Below are 12,251 nucleotides of genomic sequence, written 5' to 3'. Positions count from 1 at the left end.
ATTTGTTAGAAGCACCATGACAATTTATAAATTCTTCCTCGCATACTTTTTTCCTACTGTAATCCATTTCTGTATTTCTTCAGATGCCTCCACACACACTCTCAAGCTGAGAATATGTCAATCTGCAACAAGACTTCTGTCAATGTCCCTATTTGGCCAGTCACTAGGAAGCACAAGGTCTCAATCTGAGGTGTTAGCTGTGGCTCAGTTATTAGCATTCTCACCTTTGAATCAGAGGATTGCAAGTTCAAGTCCCATTCCAGAAACCTGAGTGCAAAAATCTAAGTTGACACTCTGTGCACTACTATCAGAAGTGCCAGCTTTCGCATATAATGTTAATGTCTGCCCTTTCAGGTGGACATAAAAGATCTCATGTCACTCTTCAAAGAGGAGTTCTCCCTGGTGTCTTGGCCAATATTTATTGCTCAATCAACATCACTAAAACAGAATATCTGGTCATTACCACATTACTATTTGTGGGATCTTACTATGCATAAATTGGGCCTCGGTCACCCTGGCGAGTTGCTGACAAATCGGAAAACAGGTGCCCTGGCTGTTGAAAGTCAGGATTGAGGGTTGAAACAGTACTTAATGGCCTATTTGAATATTTTAATTACTTACCCAACAGCTGCAAAGGAGTTCCCTGCTCGCCTTCAATCCTGCCTGGTGAAACCCAGGAAAGGACAGGATGATGTCAGGACTCCTTGTCAGGGAAAACTTCCCCCCCAGGATCCAATTGTGAGATCTGCATGGCTCAATAGCGCATGGACTACTTTTACCAATTTGGGCCCAGTTGAATTATTTGTAAATATGTGCAAAACAAAACTACAAATGCATGTTATACAGTATATCACACATACTCCACATATTCAAAGATACAGAGCTATCAACATTGGAAGCAATAGAGACATTTTAGAGCTGACACAGATAGCACAACCATTTAACCATTTTCTAAGGTGATGGACATCAAAACCAAAATGAGAGACTCCCCTTCTAACGAATAGCATTTGACAGATCCAAACTAAATCCAGGACAGCATTGCACCAAGTCACAGTTTCCAGCATTTCAGTTCTGGTTAAACATAGGAACATAGGAGCAGAAGTAGGCCATTCAGTCCCTCGAGCCTGCCCCGCCATTCTAGACCATCGACAATCGTCTACCTCAACACCATATTCCCACATCATCCTCACTTCCCTTGATGTCATTAGCAATCAGAAATCCATCAATCTCTGTCTTGAACTTACTCAGTGACTGAGCTTCCACCACCCTCTAAGGCAGAGAATTCCAAAGAGTCACCACCCTCTGAGTGAAGAAGTTTCTCCTCATCTCAGTTTTAAATGGCTTGCCCTTTATTCTGAGATTGCTCCCTCTTGTTCTAGACCCCACAGCCAGGGAAAACAACATTTCTGCATCTACCCTGTGTATTCCTTTAAGAATTTTCTAAGTTTCTATGAGATCACCTCCCATTCTTTGAAACTCAAGAGAATTAGGCCAGCCTCCTCAAAGAACAATCCCACCATCCCAGGAATCAGTCTGGTGAACCTCCGCTGCACTCCCTCTATGGCAAGTTTATCTTTCCTCAGGCAAGAGCACCAGAACTGTACACAATATTCCAGGTGCGGCCTCACCAATGCTCTATACAATTGAAGCTAGACTTCTTTGCTCCTGTACTCAAATCCTCTTGCAATAATGGCTAACATTTGCCTTCAAAATTGCTTGCTGCTAAAGGGTTGTATCCATGTGGTTTTCCATCCAGTTAGTTCGTCGGCATGTCAAATTGCGCTTATGGGAAAGGCATCCACTCATTTTGGTTTAAAATGTCACGTAGAATGCTGAACTGTTACAAATCTAAAGTTAACCCACACTTTGAGTATGTATTGAGTTTTAATACCTTGCCACAAGGAATTATTCTAGCCTTGGGAGCAAGCAATATAGTCAAAAACAAAGCTACTCTGCAGCATTAAGAGACCGAACTATGAGGGATAATTAGAGAACACTAGGACTTTTCAGTCTTGAAAAAGAGGGTGACTGAAGGGGATCCTTTAGAAGTTTAAGATATTATACCACTGGCCTCAATATCCACTCCCTCCATCATCAGCATACTGTTGGATAAGTCCTTTACCCCTTAAAGATTCATAAAGCTAGAGACAGCAATACGTCTGATAATTCACTTAATTTATTAATAAAGTAATAATCTTAAACAACCTAAAAGATCAGCACACATTAGCCTAACGTCTAAAACTTGTGTGTGTGTAGATTTAATGAGGAACCCTGAAGATGACGTCTCCACGCCTATTCAAACCACCGGGCTTTGAAGAAAGAGAGAGACCTCTTTCTAGCCAAGTACAAACATGGCACCCCTCTTCATACCATTTTCTTTATGGCTTTCTTCCTGCTGGATGCAACACTACCTAATGGCTGATGACCACCCAGTTATTTGAACTGATTGGCAGAGATGAGAGGGCCCCATACTGTTCCTTCCCATCATTGCTTTTCCCCTAGCTATAGCTTTGTTGTAAACAACCTTTGATGCTTGCTCTAAAGGAATATGCTGCTTTCTATACTGTAGTAATATCCTGCTCTCGCACTACCCTATGCTGTAATGCAAAGCCTGTTTGAATTTTAATAATTATTTAATCTTAATATTTTTCTACCTAGCCATTTCCATCTGCCTATCTTTACAGTACAATATCCTTGGTCCTGAAATTCATCTTTCTGTAATGTTATCAGCTGCATTAATGGGAACTGAACCAGATGATCAGTTCTGATGAAAGGTCACTGACCTGAAACGTTAACTCTGCTTCTCTCTCCACAGCTGCTGCCTGACCTGCTGAGTATTTCCAGCACTTTTTTGATTTTAATCTTGGAACTCCTTACCCAACACCATTACCCACAAAGCTATGGCTAGGGGGAAAGCAATGATGGGACGTAACAGTATGGGGCCCTCTCATCTCTGCCAATCTTTTCAAGAACACAATTTAAACCATTCTGTTTACATTACTGTCTAGTCTTTGTTTTTACATGACTTTTGTTTCTAACATATATGATCTTTTGGTTGCATTGCAGCAACTAATCGAGGTTACTTTGACAGCGGTTCTGTCCCATGTGAGCTCTACCACAAACCAAGACAGACATGATCAGCAATGTCAAGGAACACCATCACCACAAAGTTCCCTCCAAGTCCCATGCTACCCTGACTTGGACACATTTCATTGTCATTGGGTCAATATCCTGGAACTCTTTAATATAAAAGCAAAATACTGCAGATGCTGGAAATCTGAAATAAACCCCCCCAAAAATGCTGGAAATACTCAGCAGGTCTGGCAGCATCTGTGGAGAGAGAAGCAAAATTAACGTTTCAGGTCAGTGACCTTTCATCAGAAATGAACCAGATGAATCAGTTCTGCCAGACCGACTGAGCACTTCCAGCACTTTTTTGGTTTTAATTTTGAACCACCTTCACCCCAAAGACTGCAGCCGTTCAAGAAAGGCCTCAACACCACCACCTCCTCCCGGCACAAATAGGGATGGGGCGGGCGTGGGGAGGTGGCGGAATACAGACTTGTCAGCGCTACCAACATCCCGAAACGGGAAAAAAATCTAAATCTAAATAAAACCATGGTAGTAGGGCAAATAAACATGGCTTAAACAGATAAAGGGCAGTATTCAGAACTGATGTCCTAAAGAGTAATCAACATCTGGACTACATGTCTGAGTAAAGCAAAATCAGAAATCCTCCAGTTGATGCTGGAATTTGGGGGGGCGGGGGGGTTGCTGAGCTGTCGAGGTTCCGCGCTGGTTAATGAGCCAGGTTGGGGTAATGTCACCAATCCTTAGCAGGTTCAGCTGTCGCTGGGATACTGACTGAAACAGTGAGGAGCCTCCGCCGGCGACCTGAGCAGCTGGAAAGCGGATGAGCTCCGCCCAAAGCCCGGCCTCCGCCGCTGGAGCTGCGGATCTCATTCCCACTGAGATAAAATGTCCCCCAGCCCGGGACTCTCTGTTTCTCTCCATCAAGCACTCACCGATGAAAGTGAAGGGCCCCATCCTCCGCACGAAGGGGAAACGAGCCGCCATCCGCTCCCGGAACTATTTCACCCAGCACTAACCCCTGACCTCTGACCCCCCCCCCCCCGGATGGCGGGCAGTTTGAACCCGGAGCCAGAGGTCAGCAGCACCTGAGGAGGGCGTGACCATAAATAGTGTGCAATTCCTCGTTCGTATTGAAACAAATGAAGCCTACTAAATTATCTGTCAAAAATATCGATGGATCCTGCACTTAGACCGGTTTACAATCTGTGTCAGTTTGTGTAATCTGATCACAGATTCACTTACAATATTTCCTTACTATATTCCTTAGGTGTGCATTCACATAAGTTTACGTCGGTGGCAAGTGGTTTTGGTTTCACAATGATTTTAAACTTGGATTATAAGTAATATGTTAAGGCTCAAATTGACTCGGAAGTGGAACAATACTATCTTCTCCCGGGAATGTCGTTCTTGTTCCTTCTGGTGTTAAGTAGGCTGTGACCATGGATTTAGCGACCCTCTCCAGATCCAAACCCTTCCATTGCTGCAGGTGGGCAAGGAAAGTCCCATGTTCATCTTGTCGACAACAAACTACTTCTCTAAACCCCGTACTTTGTTCCTCCCAATTTCATTTCCAACACAAAATGAGAAGCTGTTCAATTATTTCATCTCAAAGATCCTCCATTCAGTTGCCTCCTCTCCCTCCCTGGACGTCCCTTGGCCCATGTCATTGTGCCAACCTCATTACCATTAATGTAACGTTTCCTCTATTTCTCTGTCAGGCCCTCAACCAGTCCACCACCACCACCACCACCACCCCCGCCCCCTTCCAACATAACATCTGTTGTCCTCTTGACCCCCTTTCAATTTAACACCTCATTACACAATGTCATGAAAGTGCTTCTGTTTTTCAAAAAAAAACTTTTTTGAGGAATTCATAGTCAAGCCGAAGAAATGTCAGACCAGTTTTGTTTTCAAGAGGGTCATCAAGAGGATACTGAAAGAATTAGTTGGGCAACAACATTTATTGGTTGTCACCTGACTCAAGCTAAAACTAGAACAGAAACCCTGGTAACTGTAAAAGATGTGTGCAGAGAAGTGTCAATTGTGTGCCCCCGATAGGTCAGAATCCCAGCTCAGCCCAGACTGTTCCATCTCTTTAAAAAAGCCTGCAGAAGAAGGAGAGAATTCCCAAAGGAGAGAAGACCACAACCCAGCTCAGCTTTCCAGCACCTCTCTAAAAGACCCTGAGAAGTCCACTGTGGCAACTCATCTCGTCTTCTGTCTTTGAAGAAAAGCCTGCTAAATTAATTCTCAATGCTGCCAGAAAGAACTGTTCTGAAAGATCCCAGTGACCCGTCTACATGTACTTGGAGGCTAGACTGCATGCCAGTTTTGAAACACAACATATCTCATCTACTGTTTTCTTCAAGAATGAGCAAGTATTCATCCCAAGTGGGGTTTTTTGTCTGTAACAGAGCTCTGAACGAAAATCCCTTTTATTTTCCCAGTAAACTGGTGTATGGGTGTGTGTATGAGTGTGAGGGGTAAAGGTAAAAAAGGAACTTTAATATTTCAATGTGTGTTTATGCTTTACGTCATTACTGGGTAAGACTTGGTTTATAATGAACTGATAATTTTGTTCATCAAAGAAACCTGGTTAATGCCTTTTATTCTGGGAAAAAATAGAGTATAGGATTAACCATATCGGTAAGTGGGAAAATTTAAATATATGTTGTGACTTGTGGAGAAATGGAACTAGAATAAACGGTGCACTCCTCCTTCCTCGGTCATAACAACAATTACCTATCACCAACCTTCTGTACCCTGACATTGGTTCTTTTCCTGTCCTTCAAAACGAATGTCATGATCTCATCCCAAAAATATTCCCACTGATCCATCTTTGTCAAATACCGCCTTATTTCTATCTCTCTTCTCCTTCTAAAGTCCTTGAATGTGTATCGCTACCTATCTCCTTGCAGATCTCTTCCATTACTCTCTCTTCAAATCCCTTTAATCTAGTTTCTGCAGAATGCCCTCGTCAAATTCACCAACAATGCTCTTTATGCCTATGGTGTGCTGTCATCCTTGATCACCCCTCCATGATCAACACAGTTGATCACTCAAGCTTCTTGCATCATCTCTCTTTTATGATCAATTTTTGTGCAATTAATCTGCTTTGGTTCCATTCCTACCTGTGCCAACAAAGGTCCATTAAAGATTCCATTAGAAGGGGAGGGGCACCAGGATGAAACATTAGGAATAATAAGGGGCTGAATTTTATTCTCCTGCTGCCGGGAGCTGGCGCCATTTTTAAAGGGCTGCCAGACCTGCACAGTTGAAGGTTGTACCCCACCACCCCCACCCAAAAACAACGTGAATTGATTTTTTGCCTGTACCCCCTGCCCATGCAAAGAAAATAAATGGCTGGCCCGTTCTCCTAACCCCCAAAAAAACACTTCTATTTAATATGTGACCTTTGCCCCCGCCAACTACATAAAGTGCAGAGGTCACCCCTTCCCCCCTCCCCTACACTACACATGCAGATTTGACCCTGTTCCCACCCCTGCCCCCTGACTGCACCAAAAATCCTAAGTTCCCCTTTCACCACCTCAGTGACGCCAGCTTTCCCTGAACGAGAAAGTGAAAGTACGTGAGTGCCGGCCGCTGCACGCAAGATCACGGACAGCCGGCAAGATTGCAGTGAAAGATATGTTAATGTATTCATGTCCTTTATTTAAATATTTAAAGTCGGGTCCCATCGCCGAGCGGCAGGGTAGGGCCGCCACGGAGCCTCGCGCTGCCGGGAAGATTGGGCCCAGCAATCCTACGTCAGGCTCCGTGGCAGACATCTGCCTCAACAATCTTCCATCCCCCAGCCATGAAGCCCGACGTCGGGATCTCAACAAAATTCAGCCCAAGGTGTACAGAGGACTGGGTGAGGCAAATAGCACTAAAGTAAAGAATAGTTCAGAAATAGGAGAGATCAGACAGGAGGCAATTGAGAAGCAGGGTAAGATAGGTTTGGAGTGCACGTACATAAATGCATTGTGTGTGGTAAACAAGGTTGGTGAGCTGCAGGCATACGTCGCCACCTGGGACTATCATGTTGGTATCCTTCCATCTATGAGAGATGATGGACACGCAACAAATAATCCATTTAGGTGGGGTTTCTTCTCTTGGTGCACGTTTGCTGATGGCTGTGAAGGCCAATCCTTGAGAAGCAGATTTTGTCACAAGTGCCGTGTATAAAGCTGCTAGGTGACGTTTTAGGTTGTTGCTTTCAGCGTTGGCACCTGTTGCCAAGCTGCTGTAGCCACTGATCATCATGGTGGCGCATACCAGTCCACAAGAGGTGTTGCCATTTCCCTCTTTCGCCAGCTAGTGAGTCCAAGGTGCAATAGTCAATATTTAGGGCCTTCATGTCACACTTTCAGGCATTCTTGAAGCAGAGCTTTGTGCTCCCCACTGGTTGCCTGGCCCTGGCTACCTCACCATACAGAAAGTCCTTGGGTATATGCCTGTCTTCCATCCTGTGGACTTACCAAATCCACCAACGCTGCCTATTTTTGATTAGTGCAAACACACTTGGGAGCTCTGCCTTTGAGAGGACTGCCACATTTGTGATTTTGCTCTGCCAGGATATACCCAGAATGTGCCGTAGACAGCGAAGATGGAAATTATTGAGCTTCTTTTCCTGGTAACTGTAAGTCGCCCATGTTTCACAGCCATACAGCAAGGTGCTGAGAACACAGGCTACAGATCTGCCAGCACAGAGACCGCACTGTACTTCCTGGTACGTTCGGTCTGCAAGTAGATGGAGTCTTTTAACTATGGCCCTAGCAAAGGCCTTCCCCATGAAGATTGAGTGAGAACATAAGCAATCAGATTGGCCCTAAGGTTTAGTTTGGTGTTATTCCATGCATGTTTTGGGAGTTGGCCAAAGGTGGTAGCTGCTTTCCCTATGCATGTGTCAAGCTCTGCATCAGGGGACAGACTGTCTGTCATCGTGAACCTGAGGTAGCAGAATTTGCTAACCCACTTCCAGTGGGGTGGTCTTTAGTGTGATCAGGAACGGAGATACAACACCTTGTTCCATGACCATGGTTTTCTTGATGCTTAAGTCCCCAAAATCTTGTAGAGCCCTGCTCTGCTGTCGAATGCCTTAGTGAGATCTACTAAAGTAAGGTAAAGAAGTATACCCTGTTCCCTACACTTCTCTTGTAGCTGGCATATAGAGAAGATCATGTCTACCACAGTAGATCTGCCAGCACAGAGACCGCACTGTGCTTCCTGGTACGTTCGGTCTGCAAGTAGATGGAGTCTTTTAACTATGGCCCTAGCAAAGGCCTTCCCCATGAAGATTGAGTGAGATGCCCCCTGTAGTTGTTACAGTCTCCAGTGTCGCCTTTGTTTTTGAATAGTGTAATGATTTTTGCATCACGCATCTCCTGTGAAACAGAGCCTACCTTTCAGCAGAGAAGAAGAAGGTCATAAAGGCATGGTGATAGATGGGACTTTCTGTGCTTGAGCAGTTCGGCTGAGATCTCGTCGTTGCCGGGTGTCCTTCCTTTCGCTAGGCGGTCTGTGGCCTTCTTGAGCTCAAGTGATGAGGGTTCTTCATCTAACTCATCCATGACAGGAATCTGCAGGACAGCGTCAAGCGTGAACTGGGAGATATCCGACTCGCAGGAGTACAGCTCAGTATTGTTCAGCCCAGCGGGACATCTATTTACTTCTGTTGGTGAGTACTTCACCATCTGCCGACGTCAGGGGAGCAACTTTGGCGATGGTAGGGCCAAGCATCCTCTTGATCCTTTCATACATAGCTCGTAGATTACCATTATCACAGGCAGTTTGGATATCTTGACATAAGTTGATCCAGTGTTTATTTGCGCAGTATCTTCCTGTCTTTTGCACAACTGTCTTAGCTATTTTCGGGTCGTGCAGTATCTTAGGTGTTGGGTTTATGTTGTGCATCATGTGGCTTTTTTTTTGCATCAAAGACAGACATCATCATAACTGAGTAGGATTCGAACCAGTAACATGGTTAGCATAGCAGCGGGCGGAGTGAGGAGCGGAGCCGTGGGATCCCCATCAGCGGTCAGCACTCAACTAGGGTTTGTGCTTTTACAATGAGGCCGACCGAAACAGATTTTTTAGATGCAGAAAATTAATGAAGAGACAGAGGGAGAAAAAGAGAGATTGAGAGAGAGCAAAACGGTAAGAGTGCAAGAGAGAAACAGATAGGGAGGAAAGAGACAGATGGGGGTTAATGCGTTAAACACAGAGGGAGGGGGAGAGAGAGAGACACGCAGGCTCTATCATATAATGGCAATAAAAGAGACCTGGCTCAAAGAAGTGGAGGATTAGGAACTTAATATCCTAGGTACGGTATTGAGGAAAGATATGGAAGGAAAAGAAATGAGAACAGGTAGGGGGGGTGGTGGGTGACGGAATTGATCAAAGACACTGAAGAGGGATAAAGTAGTTGAAGGGTCTATTTGGTTAGAAGAAAACTGGAGGAGCTGTTTGACTATTGGATGTGTACTATAGGCCTCCAAAGAGTTGGGAACGAGACGACTCACAGAATCGTTACAGTGCAGAAGGAGGCCATTCGGCCCATTGTGTCCACACTGGCTCTTTGAAAGAGCAATTCCCTCAGTTCCATTCCGTCGCCTTCTCCCCGTAACCGTGCACATTCTTGCCTTTCATATAATTCCCTTTTGAATGCTTCAACTGAACCTGTCTCCACCATGTTCTCAGGCAGCGCATTCCAGACCTTAACCACTCGTTGCGTGAAAAGCTTTTTATTCATGTCACTTTTACTTCTCTTACCAAATACTTTAAATCTGTGCCCTCTCGTTCTCGATCCTTTCACGAATGGGAACAGTTTCTCTCTATCTACTCTGTCCAGACCGCTCATGATTTTGAATACCTCTATCAAATTACCTCTCAGCCTTCTCCTCCAAGGAAAACAGTCCTAACTTCTCCAATCTATCTTCATAACTGAAATTCCTCATCCCTGGAACCATTCTCATGAACTTTTCTGTACAATCTCCAATGCCTTCACGTCTTTCCTAAAGTGTGGCACCCAGAACTGGATGCAATACTCCAGCTGAGGCCAAACTAGTGTCTTATACAAGTTCAACATAACTTCCTTGCTTTTGTACACTATGCCCCTATTAATAAAGCCCAGGATACTGTATGCTTTATTAACCACTGTCTCAACCTGTCCTGCCACCTTCAATGACTTATGCACATCTACACCTAGGTCCCTCTGCTCCTGAACCCCCTTTAGAATTGTACCCTTTATTTTACATTGTTTCTCAATGTTCTTCCTACCAAAATGAATCACTTCACATTTCTCTGCCCATTCCACCAACCTGTCTATGTCCTTCTGAAATTCTACAGTATCCTCCTCACAGTTCACAATGCTTCCAAGTTTCGTATCATTTGCAAACTTTGAAATTGTGCCCTGTACACCAAGGTCTAGGTCATTAATATAAATCAGGTAAAGCAAGGGTCCCAACACTGATCCCTGGGAAACTCCACTACAAACCTTCCTTTAGCCCAAAAAACACCCATTAACCACTACTCTTTGTTTCCTGTCACTCAGCCAATTTTGTATCCATGTTGCTGCTGTCCGTACAAGTTTGCTCACATGTCTGTTGTGTGGCACTGTATCAAACGCCTTTTGAAAGTCCATGTACACCACATCAACAGCATTGCCCTCATCAACCCTCTCTGTTACCTCCTCAAAAAACTCCAGCAAGTTAGTTAAACATGATTTTCCCTTAAGAAATTTTCCCTCAATATCCCTCGTCAACCAAGGTTCCCTAAACTTGCCAGCCTTGCCCTTCCATCTAACAGGAACATGCCAGTCCTGAACTCTTCCTAGCTCACTTTTAAAAGCCTCCCACTTGCCAGACGTCCCTTTACCTGTAAACAGCCTCTCCCAACTTTTGAGAGTTCCTGTCTGATGCCATCGAAATTAGCCGTCCCCCATTTTAGGACTTCAACCTGAGGACCAGTCCTATCCTTTTCCATAACTATCTTGAAGCTAATAGAGTTATGGTCACTGGTCCCAAAGTGCTCCCCCACTGACACATCAACCACCTGCCCAGCCTCATTTCCTAAGAGGAGGTCGAGTGTAGCCCCTTCTCTAGTAGGGCCATCCACATACTGCTTCAGAAAATTATCCTGGACACACTTAACAAATTCTTCCCCATCTGATCCCTAGGACTAAGGCAGTTCCCAGTCAATATTAGGGAAGTTAAAATCACCTACTATTACAACCCTATAATTTCTACACCTATCTGTGATTTCCCTACATATATGCTCCTCCAATTCCCTCTGACTATTGGGGGGCCTATTGTATAATCCCATCAAAGTGATCACCCCTTTCTTTATTTCTAAGTTCTACCCATATGGCCTTGCTGGACGTTCCCCCCGGGATATCCTCTCTAACTACTGTCGTGATGTCCTCCTCTCTTACCTCAACCTCTGTCACGCCGGAAGCATCAGTATCCCGGAAAATTGAGCTGCCAGTCCTGCGCATCCCTCAGCCACGTTTCCGTAATAGCTATAATATCACAATCCCATGTACCGATCCATGCTCCTAGTTCAACTGCCTTACCTGTAAGGCTTCTTGCCTTAAAGTAAATGCAGTTTAGCCTACCAGACCTTCCACTCTCCCTGTCCTGCCCCTGTCCCTGCCCAGCCTGCCTACTGGACTTGCTTGCTTTAACCTCTACATTTGCCTCAACTATCTCATCGGAGAGACTACTACTTTGGGTCCCATCCCCATGCAAGACTAGTTTAAACCCTCCCGAGTAGTACTAGCAAACCTCCCCGCAAGGATATTGGTCCCCTTCCAGTTCAGATGCAACCTGTCCTTCTTGTACAGGTCACCTCTGCACCAGAGGAGATCCCAATGATCCAAATAGCTGAAGCCCTCTCGCCTACACCAGCTCTTCAGCCACGCTTTCATTTGCCTTATCCTCCTATTCCTACCCTCACTAGTACGTGGCACAGGGAGTAATCCTGAGATTACAACCATAGAGGTCCTGCTTTTTAACCTTCTGCCTAACTCCCTACATTCACTTTGCAGGACCTCATCTCTCTTCCTGCCTATGTCGTTAGTACCAATATGGGCCACGACCTCTGGCTGCTCACCCTCCCCTTTCAGAATGTCCTGCAGCCACTCCGAGACTTCCTTG

General features: G+C 44.9%; 1 protein-coding gene across 3 annotated transcripts in view; it reads right to left on the bottom strand.

Moving 5' to 3' along the window:
• The window catches only part of tatdn1 (TatD DNase domain containing 1), a 67,877-nt gene extending 63,763 nt beyond the window's left edge, over positions 1 to 4,114 (bottom strand). For 2 of the 3 annotated variants that reach the window (XM_068031739.1, XM_068031741.1), the window contains exon 1: positions 4,026 to 4,114. In XM_068031739.1, coding sequence (XP_067887840.1) covers positions 4,026 to 4,077 — 52 coding nt within the window. In that variant the 5' untranslated portion in view covers positions 4,078 to 4,114. The remainder of the gene's footprint in view (positions 1 to 4,025) is intronic. The other variant, XM_068031740.1, reaches the window with a different exon arrangement.
• Positions 4,115 to 12,251: the final 8,137 nt, after the last annotated feature.

This window comes from Heterodontus francisci, chromosome 5 (assembly GCF_036365525.1).
Source record: "Heterodontus francisci isolate sHetFra1 chromosome 5, sHetFra1.hap1, whole genome shotgun sequence".
NCBI lineage: Eukaryota > Metazoa > Chordata > Chondrichthyes > Heterodontiformes > Heterodontidae > Heterodontus > Heterodontus francisci.
The sequence above is the reverse complement of the archived record's forward strand: the minus strand, read 5'-3'. Positions and strand labels throughout refer to the sequence as shown.